We start from the raw sequence: 14,655 nt of genomic DNA, 5'->3' as shown, positions 1-14,655 counted from the left end.
ACAGCGTGCCTGATAAGCTATGATGGATGAGGTAGAGAGAAACAGAAACAAGGCCATGAAGGTGGACAAAATGGTTAAGCAACTGAGTAAATAATTACTCTGATCTACAAAACAAACAGATGAGTTTTTTCTAAATAATTTTGGTTTAGGTTATAGTCAGATAGCAGATTCATTACCATAGGATCTTTTATGTGGATCATCTACACATGAATTTAGATTTGAAAAATTTAAGGAAGTAATCAGCAAAATCCTGGGATTTCAGTTTCACAATAAACACTTAAGGAAAGTGAGAAAAATAAGTATCTGTTTGCAGAGAGTTATTGATGAGATATTTGAGGGAATAAGACACAGTACAAGGTAACATTTCAAACATGGTTTGGAAGTGCTGCCATCTTATGGAACAAAACCAACACCTGGCCCAGAGCAGCTGGCTCTAGTCACTGGTCAGTGTAACTTCCAACAGCCCTTGAGCAGAGCTTGGGGACTATCTTTGCAAGTCTCTTCAAGAGCCTTTTGGTAAAAAAGAAATGTACATCCTTATGGTGGGCCTGGATGCTGGAGGGAAGATGACGATTATGTACCAACTGAAGCGTGGTGAAATCATGACCACCATTCCCACTTAGGGTTCCACATGGAGAACAAATGAGTACTAGAACACCAGCTTCACCTGGGGGACGTTGGAAGCCAGCAGGACTCTCCCACTACCACACCACTACTTCCAGGACACGCAAGGTTTCATCTTGGTGGTGGACTGCAATGAGAGCATGTGAATGAGGCCCCTAGGAGCTCATGAGAGTGCTGGCTGAAGACCAGCTAGGCTACACCATCCTGCTACTGTTTGCCAACAAACGGAACCTCCCCAATGCCATGGATGTGGCCAAAGTCACAGGCGGGCTTGGGCTGCATTCATTACCCCACATTTGATATACATTTAGGCCACTGTGCTACTAACCAGATGGGCTCTACAGAGGACTGGATTGGCTGTCCAGTCAGCTCATGAACCAGAAGTGAACCAGAACCCCTCTCGCTCGCACTTTTCTGCTCTCCATGGCAAAAGTGGGACTCTGTAATCCTGGGTGCCAGAAGTGTCTCCATAGGTTATTTAGTGTGCATTGCACTGTGCTGTACATGTGCAGACACAGCCTGCAGTCAGGTTTTAAATGTAAATAGTATTTCCACTTAGGCAGTTTCTGATACTCTTAGGCAATCTTACTCAGTTTTGCACATCTTTTTTAATTATAAAAAGAGAATTGACTTACTGTTAGTTCTGAGAAGGGATTTAGACATGTGAGCATCTGGCTTCCTGGACCCCTGGGCTGCAGATTGGTGTTGGGACCATTTGGTGGTTGGTTTTTAACCCCAACCCAGGGCATTTAAAAATTAGTTAAAAATACAAGATAAGTACACTTGAACACACAGAAGGGAGACTATGCCTGGTGTACATCCTGAATTTCAAACTCAGATATCTAAGGGTAACATCACTTCTTGGATGCCTAATTTGTATGTCTAAGCTCTCATATCAAAACTGAATTCTTGATCTTCAGATTTGCCCTGTTCTGAGTTACTGGCAACTGTATCACTTTAGTTGCTCAGACCAAAACACCAGAATCAACCCTGACTCTTCTTTTCTCAAACCTCACATTCAATCTACAATTTCTATGGCACTGTTAGTTCTACATTCAGAATATATTCAGAATCTGATCCCACACCATTGCCTCTACTACTACTATACTATAAATGGGTCCAAACTCCCATTATCTCTTATCTGAACTATTGCAATAACTACCAAAAGGACCCCTGAGTCCTTTCCCCTAATAGTAGCCAGATGTTCTTTTCTTTTTTCTTTTTTTTTTTTTTTTTTTTTTTTTTTGTGGTACTGGGGATTGAACCCAGGGCCTTGTGCTTGCGAGGCAAGCACTCTACCAACTGAGCTATATCCCCAGCCCCAGATGTTCTTTAATAACACAAGCTAGCTGGATACAGTGGCACGCACCAGTAATCCCAGCGGCTCAGGAGGCTGAGGCAGGAGGATCATGAGTTCAAAGTCAGCCTCAGCAAAAGCGAGACTAAACAACTCGGTGAGACTGTATCTCTGAATAAAATACAAAATAGGGCTGGGGATATGACTCAGTGGTCGAGTGCCCCTGAGTTCAATCCCCAGTTACCCCGCCCGCCTCCCCCCTAAAAAACACCAGCCAGATCATGTCACTTATTTGCTAAGACTTCTCCAGTGGCTCCCGATCTCACTCAGTAAAAGTCAAAATTCTCACAGTGACCTCCAGAATTATACAGGATCTGGCCGTTTCCTCTCTGCTACTATTTTCCTCTTTGCTCACTCTTCTCTAGCCACCCTGGCCACCTGCTCTTCCTTTAATATATCAGTCATACTCCAGCTTGAGGACCTTTGGATTTGTGACTCCCTCACTTATCTCCAGGGCTTACTCATCTTTCCCAAGTCCTTGCTGCAATATCTTCTTAGGGAATGACTTGAGAGAATGAATAATGTGACATGACACGAATGTGTGAATGGTATAACGAGGCATGAAGACTTAGAACACTAATGTCACATGCTTGCTCTTTTAATGGAAGTCAACATACAACTTTCAGCCTTTATTGAGTACCTAGTACATGTAAAACAATGTATATGGTTGACCGCTATTAGAGGAGGGAAATAAACTTGTTGCTTTTAGCAGGTGTTCTTGGATATTTTCAGCACACACAATAAATAGTTGACCTCCCTAGTCACTGAGAAAGCAGCATCCACTAACAAATAGGAATAGCTATCAAATATCCTGGGGCTTCCTCCTCCTAGGCAATCAGAATCTACAAACATAATTCTTTAGTCAAAGTAGTATTTAAATCTCTGCACTCAGTTTGATACATGTACTGAGTAAATCACTTCTTTTTTATTGTCTCAATTCTTTGATTCCCTATGATAAATTGTCTAATTTCATCCAATTCTCAATTGAGGTTGAGATAACAGGGCAGTATACACTTGAGTGTTACAAGTTGGCACAATTATGTACGCAATACAGAGCTTGAGGAAACAAAATCTTAAAATTTATGAATTTTAAAAATTAGGACTAGTGCAGACTAACTTGGTTTGTGATAGACTTAAGGCCTTTAAATTCTTTTTTCTTTTTTTAAAACCAACTTTCACTTTACACTACTTCTACTTGAACTCATGGTTCAAACAATGGAGAAACTATCAACCTCAGACAATGCAATGTGTATTTCACCCTAGGAATGGATTTGTGGGTTGGAGAGTACAAAGAAAACAAAGGAAGGATTAAGGGATCGGGTGAAGAGTAATGCTCCATTTATAAACACGGTTCAATTCAAACCACCTCTGTCTGAACCGAACTTTCTTTTCTTGAGTGAAAAGCAGTGTGCTCATCATTTCAGTAATAATGTCAAGATAGGCAAGACTCAGGATGTATGTCTCTGCCATCAAGGAGCTGGGAGTCCTGGAGTATTATTTTAAAATATGCAGAGTAAATGAAGAAACTACAGGAAGGGGAAAAAAAAAAAAAAAAAAGACATTAATTCAGATGTTTTAGTATACCGGGGCAGTCAAATGTACTAACAACCCTTCCAAAAATGCCAGGTAAGATCAGACAGGACAGGTAAGTTGTTTTAAGTCATTAAAGCTAAAAAGTTAATATAGATGGGCTTTGTTTCCCACGTTTATTTCCAAGTTCAGGCTTCTTTCAGAATACCATTGCTGAACGGACGCCCCAAGGAAGGTTGCGAGGGGAGTAAATTTTAACTGGAAGCGTCCCAGTCACCCTGCAAAGAACAAAGGAATCAGAGCTCTCTGGAGGCGGCGCTAGAGGCGGGCCTTGAAGGGTGAACCCGAAATGGGGCGGGAACCAGTGTGGGGAAGAGGGCGGGGCTCTCAGGCTAAGGAAGTAATGTGAGCTGTTTCACAGTCCCTGAGTCCGGGAGGGGTCAGTCTAGGTTGAAGACAAGCGTCCGCGGGCTTCCTCCCTCCCATCTTTCCCATGGGCTTTTCCAGAAGCCTTCACCAATTTCACCAGGAAGCATCTGTTATTTATGTAATTCGGAAAAATCGAATGTTCTGAAAACACTGAATTCCCGGACTGTGGGTCCGGGGGACTATCCGACTGGGCCCAGCCCGTCTCTCGCGCCCTTCGGCGCTGAGGACGCGGGGCAGAGCTTTGGGCCCCGCGAGGCCGGCGGGGCGGGGCCGCGAGCGCACCTGCCTGGCAACGCGGCGTTCGGAGCGACTGCGCACTGTGACGTCCCTTGACTCCCGCCCGGCGTGTGTTTACGTGGAGACGTAGACGGCCACAGTGGCAGTACTACTCGTGTGGACGAGGACGGTTTGCCTGTGATTGCGGAGAGAAATTTGGTTCTGCTCCGGGCGGGGCAGCGCCGGACCCGGCGCTCCTGCCCGGGTTGCGGAGCTCGCTGTCCCACCCCGATCTGAACCGACCTTTCCTTTCTACCCCGATCCCCTCCCTGTTTTTCCCCCCTATCCCTCAGAAACCATGGAGGACGAGGAGAGACAGAGGAAACTAGCGATTGGCAGAGCCAAGGTAGGTAGGAGAGCCGGAGACCGCTGGGCCCGAGGTGGGAGGCGGTGGCCGGGAAGGGGTGGCAGGAGGCCTGGGGAACGGAGTTTGCGGCAGCCGGGGTTGGCTGCTCTGGGAGGGAGGTGCTGCTGGGTCTGCGTTTCCCCTTCGCCCTCCTCTCTCCTTTTTCCAAGACGTGTGAAGCCCGGCGCCGCTGCCTAACGAGACTTGGATGGTGATTGAATGGCGTGACTCTCGTGACTGCCCCAATAAAACCCCTCTTTTTACTATATCCCTTTAAGCTGGTAATTGGTAGCTTTTAAATCTCAAGCCCTTCACTTTTTAAGGGAGTTTTATGGGTGGTTCAGGCCTTGTGCTTTCCAGGGCGGGGATTTAGAGCTTTCCTTTTATTCAGTGGGGGATTTGTGCGCTGGTCATCAGCTTGTCTTCCTTAGGTGGCACGCTGGCACGCCAGGGTGTGTGTGTGATTGGCCTGTGACAGCTGCCTCAGCAGTAGCCAGTGTGTGCCACAAGTGCCAGCTGTGAACTTGGCTTTAGGGGCGTTTTTAGAAGCGTTTCTTTGTACGTTTGTGTTTGGAGGGCGTTGTCATGGCCCGCGCATCTGGTCGTGTGGATTGGAAGTTCTAGAGATAGAAAGATTCCATATAACAAAGCTTTAGAATTCCCGCTTTAAATAATTCGTTTTACGTGTGTGTGTGCGTGCGTGTGTGTGTAGTGAGTTCTGATCTTATATGTGTGTGTGTACATGTGTGGAAAATCCTGTAACGCAAACAATATAAAATTGTGTTATACAGAGATATCCTTCTTTGGGCATCATAAAAAATGTAACAGACAAAATATAAATTGAATGGCATTTAAAAAGAAAAATTACATATTTGAGCAGATCTTTGGGCTTGCCTTAAAGGCCCCCTTCCTCCCTACAATGAGTTACTTTTTATAGGTGATACTGCCTTTTTAGAACTAATCGATAACAATCATCCTTGGTCCACAATGAACTGTTTCCCTCCCGACCTTCCTTTCTTGTTTCCCCCACATAAACAAAGGAAGCCAGGTCAATGATTTCAGTAGTCAATGAAAGATCTTACTGCAGTTGTGCAGTAGTAGATGTTCAGCAGAAGTTTGCTGAATGAATGTGTATGTTAGCCAGCTTCATATTTCTAAAATATAATTTAGACTTTTTTATAATCTCCCTCTATTTAAGGTCATGACTTAAATGCTTATATGTAGCCAGGTAGGTTTTGTTTTTTTTTTTTTTTTTTTTTTTAATTCTAGAATCTATAAATGAAGGAACAGAGGAATTGACATTTTTAGAAACCCAAAGTTGCTTACAGTGTGCAACCTGAGGGACTAAGCAAGCAGTCTGATCCAAGGAACTGAAAGTGTATTGCGTTCATTCTTTCAAAAGCACTGAAGTTCTGATTAGATGTCTTATTTGTTACTTAAGAATGTTTACTGCCTTTCACCAAATGTATCTGTCTTAAGTGTATATAAAGAGGTTCTGCTAAACATAGTTTTCTTTGAACAGACACATTTCATGATAATTAAATTGCTTGCTGTGAGTAGATATGGCAAAGTAGAATTTCGGTTTTCTACCTATGGGGTAAAAATCTTTTAAAGTTAATTTTTATTGTAGTTTATTTTCTTCTAGAAGTGAGCCCAGTTTTCCAGTGAGAAATTGTTGAGACTTTTAAGGTAACATATGTTTGCTGCAACATTAGTTATCTGTTATAAAACATTTTTAAAGACAACATGATTCCTAAGCCATGTAAGTACAATGGAATATTATGCAATCGTTAAAAGGATGAAGGCCAAGAGGGACAAGGTAAATAGAGTGAAAACAACTTTATCAAAAATAGTATAAGCATTGCAGTGGTATACACCTACAATCCCAACCACTCAGGAGACAGAGGCAGGAGGATCAGCCTGGGCAATTTAGCAAGATCCTCTCAGGAAAAAAAGGGGGCTTAGATTAGAGCTCAAAGGTAGAGCATTCCTGCCTTCAATCTCCACTACTGCAAAAACAAAGCAAAGTGTATACATTATTTCACTTATGTAAACATAAGTACTTTTAGATTGGGATTGAAAAACTCTGGATTATAAATATAATTACTCAAGGGCTAGGAGTATAGCTTAGTGGTAGAACACAAGTTCCTAGAGTTAGTTCTCAACACCAAACACAATTTATAGTTATTCAGCAAACTTAGATCAATTCTGATTTTATACCAAGAGGTAGAAATAGAGAGATGGCTATAGTCTCTACTTTCCAAAGCGAGAGACAGATGCTCCTGGGTAATAAGTACATGAGAGGTAAGGTGCGGTGGAAGTTTGGATTTTTTTTTCACGTTTTGTTAAAATATTTAAAATGCTATTGACTCATTTTCTAGAATATTTTGTAAGAAAAGCTCTCAATATCAAGATAAATGCAACCTACCATAGTGCCTTTCAAATAGTAGGTATTCAGTAAATGTTTGCTTATTGAATGAGCAGAATGACTAAGTTCTTAATCAGTGCAATTACCAGCATGGTTGGAATTTAATAACAGTAATCTAAAATTCTCTTAATCAAAAGTCACTTATTGCTGGCATCAGAAACCACTTAAAATGATCATTTCCCAACATTTAAAGAACCAAGTCTTTGAGTAAGTATCTCCAAGTATCTTCTTTGTTCATTAGACTAAAATGTTATATTTGATAACTTAGTTTTACAGTGTATGATTTTTTAATCTTTTTCTTGGTAATTGATTGGTTTTCTGTTCCTTTCTCAGTTTAGATTTCTCTTAATTTCCTTTCTCTAGACCTTATAAATGTCATTTTAAAAATAGCTTGTCATGTATACAGTACAGTATACTTTTAAAATATTTTTTAAATTATAGATGGGCACAATACCATTATTTTATTCATTTAATTTTATGTGGTGCTGAGGATTGGGCCCAGTGCCCCACATGTACTAGGCAAGCACTCTACACAAACCCAACTCCTACAGTATAGTATATGTACTTTGTAAAATATTTTATATCAATCAAAATGCAGTAGTAGGAGAAGGAATTATTTTATATGTAGCCATTAAAATAATTTTACAAACACTTTTCAAGTTGGAAAAATGCCAATTCCAGATAATTCCAGGTTTAAAAAAAAAGGTACATGTAAGTGTTCCTGTATGAAGACATTTGAAAAAATATCCACCAAGATGTCAATTGTGATTATCTCTGGGTAGTGGGTTATAGGCAATTTTAATTTTCTTTATATTTTTAGTATCTTCCAAATTCTCTACAATATCTTTCTTTTATCCTCAAGCAAAAAAGATCAGATGTTATTTTTTTTAAAAAGACATTACATACAGTATGATAAAGACCATGTTAATGTTGTATGACTGTTATACAAAACAAGAACATGAGATGCAAAATAACTAGGTCCTCCTACATTAGCGTAGTCCTGGAACTGTAATTCTTACTCCAGTACTGCTTGTATTATATAGTCGGAATTCTATATTATTGGACATTTATGAATCTCCTTTTTGTTTTTGTCATTCTTATCCTTTTTCCTTGCTGTCAGTTTTCTTTGCCATGGACATACTTGTCTATGTTTTCTCCTTTGCCTCTTCCCCTAACTTGCTGTTTTAGATTGTTATAACAAAAGGACCCAGAAACTGAGGTTAATGGAATGGTTTCTAAGAATAATGGGTCAATAAAACTTAGTAGAATGGACTTCATGGCAATTCAGTTTTTCTGATACTTAGTAGTTCTTTGGTTTGCTGTTGGATCCTCATCTATGTCCTCAGTGTAGATGTTGCAAGAAATTCGATATTTGGAGATGTAAGATGTTACGCATAATTAAGTAAATATATATAGAGCTGGACTTGACCTCATTTGCAAGGTGCTGACAGGGGTAGACTACCACATCAGCTATCCTTATATTGAACCAAGCTATTCCAGCTTCATTTTAAATGACTTCATTTTTTCCAAGTAAAATTATTTATGATTATATAAACAAAGCATTCTATTATTAGTAAACAAAATTAAATAAAGGGCAATTGTGTATTTAGTATGAAATTACTCCTATAAATCACCTTTGCTATACTTTTTAAAGTTCTTCAAATGTTGCAGAATTCCACAAAACCAAAGTTTTATACCTCTATAGCACTTTATATAATTGTCATTATTTATTGAATAATTAAAATTCTTACTGCATTCAGTAACTTGTAATTATATGAGTTTTGTTTGTTTAACAAGCATTTTCAGTTTGAAGAGTAGTGCCGGTGGTGTGCACAGTGTTCTCTGTAAGCTCTCTTATTACATTATTGATAACAGAACTTTTCAGTTACTATTTCACTGTGATAGACAAGGTTAGTTATGGTATAAAATTGTTGCTTGCATATTTTAGATATTCTACTCCATAGTTAAGAAAGCTGTTCTCACAGAAGATCTACAAGCAGTCAACAGATAATATGAAAAAATGTTCAACATCTCTAGTAGTAAGTGAAATGCAAATCAAAGCTACCCTAAGATTTCACCTCACCCCAATTAGAATGTCTATTATCAAGAATACAAGCAACAATAGGTGTTGGCAAGGATGTGGGGAGGTACACTTTTACATTGCTGGTGGGGTTGTAAATTGGTGCAGCCACTCTGGAAAGCAGTATGGAGATTCCTTAGAAAACTTGTAATGGAACCACCATTTGACCCAGCTATCCTACTCCTTGGCCGATACCCAAAGGACTTAAAGTCAGCATACTACAATGATGCAGCCACATCGATGTTCATAGCAGCTCAATTAACAATAGCTAGATTGTGGAACCAACCTAGATGCCATTTAGTAGATGAATGGATAAACTGTGGTGTGTATACACAATGGGATATTATTCAGCCATAAAGAAAAATAAAATTATGCCTTTTGCAGGTAAATGGATGGAGTTGGAGAATATCATGCTAAGTGAGATAAGCCAATCCCAAAAAACCAAAGGCTGAATGATTTCTCTGATAAGTGGATGATGATACATAACAGGGGGTAGGAGGAAGGCAAAAATGGAGGATGAATGGATTGTATAGAGGAAAATAAGGGGTGGGGAAGGGGGTGAGGGAAGGAAAAATAACAGAATGAGACAAATCATTACCCTATGTACATGTATGATTAAGCAAATGGTACGACTCTACTTCATGTACAACCAGAAAAACAATAGTTGTACCCCATTTGTGTACAATGAATCAAAATTTAAAAGAAGAAAGATATTCTCCATCCCTGATTTATTTTAAACTTTTCTAATTTTTTATACTTGTGACAGGTCTTACTTAGTTCTCAAACTGGACGCAGCGATTTGATGGCTTCATCAGAGACTGGTGCATTCCTGTGATTTAAAACTAATTCATGACTCTCGGACTTTGCTGAAACAAAACAAAACATGGTGTTAAGAGAGATAACATGGAAGAAAGAATGGGAAGGATAGGCTTCTTGAAATGTATATTAAATTTCTCTAAGGCAGCTCTAAAAAGTGGCAGGAACACAGAGCATTGATAAAATCCAATACAGAGATAATTTTGTTTGAGAAAATTGTCCCACTTCTGTTCTAATCCAGTCCCTTGGATGTGTCTTTATTTTACTTTCTCTTTTCACTTTTCAGTTTCATTGACATAACACCATAGACATCCTTACTGAATGCTAACACACAGCAAAGAGGACACAAAAAAGATAAGATTTGTCCAAAGGATTGGACTATGACAAGAGTGGAACAAAAATTGTTTTCAAACAGAAACATCTTTTATTTTTGTAAATAAAAAAGTTTGTAGTGAGAGCTAAACTATGACTATGAAACATTTATTTTAGACTACTGATGATTGAATGAATGTCTTCTAGATGCACTTTTTTTTTTCTTTTTTTTTTTGGTGGTGCTGGGGATTGAACCCAGGGCCTTGTGCATGCTAGGCAAGCACTCTACCAACTGAGCTATATCCCTAGCCCCTGAATTTCTTCTAATATGAAAACTAGAAAAAGTTCTGGTAAATTATTAAACATTAGTGATAAGGGACATTATTTTTATTTCTAAGCAAGATTTCTCTAAAATTAAAATTAGGCATTTTATTTAATTGCTTAGCATCCTTTTAATTGGGAGCTCGACCATGGTGATAGATGCCTGTAATCCCAGCAGTTCAGGAAGCTCAGGCAGGAAGATCACAAGTTATCATCCAGAATAAAATCCTATTTTGCAAATACTTTTCATTCCCTCCTCCCCCAGCTATTATCAACCACCACTCTCTGTTTCTATGAATTTACTTATTCTAGATGACTCATAAAATGGAATCATACAGTACATGACACTTATGTTTGACTACTTTCATTTAGTGTAATGTTTTGAGGTTCACCCATGGTGTAGTATGCATCCATGCTTCATTCCCTTTTATGACTAAATAATCATTTCATTTTACATACCCACCGACAATGTATGAGGATTCCAATTTCTTTATATCTCACCAAATTTGTTTTCCATTTTTTAAAATCATAGCCATTCTAGTGGACATAAAGGGATATCTTACTATGTTTTTAATTCATGTTTTCTTAATGACTAATGACACTGAGTATCTTTTTGTATGCTTTTTAACCATTTATAGATCTTCAGAGATATGTCTATTCAAATCATTTGTCCATTTTGTAATTTGGTTGTTACCAACTTGTTTTACATATTATTATTAATGTGTATATATTATGTTTATTATATATATATATATGCATAGGGGAAGAGAGCATGCATGATCACGTGCAAGAGAGGAGCAGACAAACACATTTCCAGTGGAATTAGGAATTATCTTCCATCTTGGTTTTTAGGCTTGTTGGGCTCACCAAAATTTAAACTGGTGCTTCCTTTGAATAAGTTTTGGTGAATTGATTAGATCATGATGGTAATGTTAAACTTTGAGTTTTTTGTGGGGCAATGTCATTCCATTCCTTGGCCAGCTGTTCCATAAATACAACTAAATGGTCAAATGGGCACCTGTTTGGTTTTTGGCTTGATCATTACCAATTCATATCAGTTATGGGGGGAAAATGACTTCATCTTCCATAACAAAAAGCACTGTCATTTTTTTAATGTGAATGCAATAGACCTGTGTATATGCTGTACCAGTATAAGGCATTTTTGATGTCATATTGACTCCCTTTGATTTTTTCTGGTAGTTTTCACCAAAATAGAACTTAGGATACTTACTTAATGCACATTGAGGTACACCTCATAAAACTTGGTTAAATCGCATGAGTTTTACACTGTTCAAAAGTGCTAAACATGTTTTTCCCCTTTTTGAAGAGATCATTTCTTAAAGTCTCAAGTTACTTTGATGATTCAGAACTACACAATACATTATACAAAGTCCTAATTTAAATATTTGAATTTATAAATTGTATTAGGTGATTAGATTCTCTGACTTACAGGTTTCTGAAAAGCTAACAAGGTAAAATCTAGGATATCATGCATGCTAGGCCTTCTATTTCTTGACACTGAACACACACTCTAAAAATCCTTGTTGTTGACTAAGCATTGTTCATTGTGGGCTCAGGGTTCGGGGGTCTCATTTTTATTCAAGTCAGTATTGCTTTACTAGTTGTTTTCCCCAGGGAAGATAGAAACAGGAATCAATTATAAATAAAGTACTAGTCCTTTTTATGTATCAGGAATCAAATTTAATGTGTGAAAAGTGTGTGAGGGAGATGTAGGGAATTGCTATAGGCGTGGTCAGTGATCTCAGTTAACTTCCCACATCATTGATATTTTATTGAGTGCATATTATATGTTGATCCTTTGAGAGTCAAATAAATTAGTAGTGCTCTAAACAGCAAGGTTTAAAAAAGCATAAAAACTGCATTAACAAATGTGCACTAGGAGGGAGTTTATACATGAAATAATGGGTTTTGGCTAAAAGTCATAGAAATTCTACTTTCTACTAATAGACAAAGATATTAGAAATATTTTTGGTGTGAAATCTTTTATATTTGTCAGACTAATGTTTACTTTTAATTTGCATAAATTCCTTTCATAGTGAACTACATGTCTGAACACTTCTAATGACTGATTTTTCTGCTTCAAACAACCAATACCAATTTTTAAAATAAAGTTTGACAGGAAAATTTTAATTTGGGTTTATTTTTTTGTTTAGAAGGATATTTTTTGTAAATTAAAAGTTTGAAATAATATTTTAATAGGTCTCAGGATTTTAATATGACAGAAGAGTCTCTACTAACTTTTTTCTAGGATCTGAACTTAAAATTCTTTTAGTGTTCTAGGTTTTCTCTATCATGCAGTCATATTTTTTAGGCACAGTAGTTTATATCTATCTCAGGAAACATCTTGGTTGAAAAACCCGTTGAACATTATGTGATTTTTTTTATTCTGCATACTCATAACCAAATCCCAAACCTGTTTTTTAATTCAAAATTTGCCTCATATTTAACTTTTTTCTATCTGTTCCCATATCACACCCTAAGAAAATCAGGCCTAACTCACCTTTTATGTGTTTTCCTTGCCTCTCTTCATTTTATCCAGTTGATTCTGTTCATTGTCACTGTCTTGATCTCAAAGTGTCCCTTTCATTCTGTTACTCAGTTATTTTCAGTCTTGACTTGTTTATCTGTTTAACATTTATTTGACCTCCATGCAAGATAGTGTAGATTTAGAGATAAAGCCACAGACCTGCCTCTAGTATTTTCACATTCTAATAGAGTAGAAAGTCAACCATAATACGGTAAGTTAAGTGAAGTGCAGAGAATCATTTATTTACTTATTTGATAGATACATTTGTGCACTTCTTACTATATTCCTGTGTTAGACTGTAGAATGTGAAAGACATGGAATCTGCTAAATAAAAGCTTCATCTAGTTAGTAGGCAGAAACATAAACAGATACTTATAAATAGAGGAGTGTAATGTAATTCCAAGACTATGAAAAACACAGAGGAGGAATATCTGATTCCATTTTGGCAGTTAAAGAAGGCTTATTGCATGGATAAACCCTGAATGAAACCTTGAAGCATGTAGAGAAACTAGGTGAAAAGGGAGAGAAGGGGTGGGTAGAATCTTCCAGGAAAATGAGACAGGATGAGGAAAGCACAGAGGTATGAAACAGTTCAACTTCCTTAGGGGAAGGTGTACAAGAGCTTGGTATTCGAGTATAAAGCTGTATGCAAGTTATGACAAGAGATGAGGCTAAAGAAGTAGACCAGGACTCCATCCTGAAGGTCTTTAATTTCATGTTAAGGAGACTTTATCCTGAAGGTGGGATGTGTTGATGAGTTTTATGATGGGGAGTAATACAGTTATATAGATTTGCATTTCATTTATTTAAATTCTTATATTTTAAAAGAATTATTTTAATCTGATGCTTAAAAAGATTTGAGTTTTAGATTGATCTGTTTGGCAGTTGTATGGAGGATAGACTGAGGAGGGCAAAACCATTTAGGAGTTGTTGAAGTAGTACAAATTAGAATGAAATAGGAGTGAAAGTGGGGATAATCTAATGTAGAAAGGATAAAATCAGAATGTGATTGGTTAGAGAGAGCATGGAAAGAAGGTTGGTGTTATCGTAAGAAAAATAAAGGAAAAGGAACAGTTTCAATTTTTGACTTCAGGCAAGATTGTGAAATCGGTTTGGTATATATTGTATTAAAAGTTCCTTACGAGACATCTGAGTGGAATATTTCAAAGATTTTGTTGAGGAAAGCAACTTTTCAAAGATTTTGTTGAGAAAAGTCAAACCTGTTGTGGCTAACAGGTTAAACTAAACCAGACTGGAATCAATTGTGACTGCCATATACTGGCTATATGACTTTATGAAGTTATATTTAACCTCTCTTTACCTTAGTAACTCATCTGTGAAAAGAACAATAATAGTACCTGTGTTTGGCACTGGGGTTGTTGTGAGGACAGCCTTTAAGTTTAAAACACTTTAGAATATTGTCAGGTTGTAAAAAGTCTTAAAGAATTATTAGCCATTCTTACCATCATTGTCATGTTGGAGTGGAGAAGATTAAAGCTATATAGGAAAATATTAGATTGGAGAAATAGGCTGGGATCAGATAATGAGGAGCCATATGTATCACTTAAAAGTAGTATGGATTTTATCC

General features: G+C 37.8%; 1 protein-coding gene across 1 annotated transcript in view; it reads left to right on the top strand.

Moving 5' to 3' along the window:
- Positions 1-4,001: 4,001 nt before the first annotated feature.
- The window catches only part of AKAP9 (A-kinase anchoring protein 9), a 119,726-nt gene continuing 109,072 nt past the window's right edge, over positions 4,002-14,655 (top strand). Inside the window, 1 exon segment of the mRNA XM_079152064.1 lies at positions 4,002-4,562. Coding sequence (XP_079008190.1) covers positions 4,515-4,562 — 48 coding nt within the window. The 5' untranslated portion in view covers positions 4,002-4,514.

Source organism: Sciurus vulgaris (genome assembly GCF_902686455.1).
Source record: "Sciurus vulgaris genome assembly, chromosome: 8".
In the NCBI taxonomy this organism is placed as follows: Eukaryota; Metazoa; Chordata; class Mammalia; order Rodentia; family Sciuridae; genus Sciurus; species Sciurus vulgaris.
The sequence above is the reverse complement of the archived record's forward strand: the minus strand, read 5'-3'. Positions and strand labels throughout refer to the sequence as shown.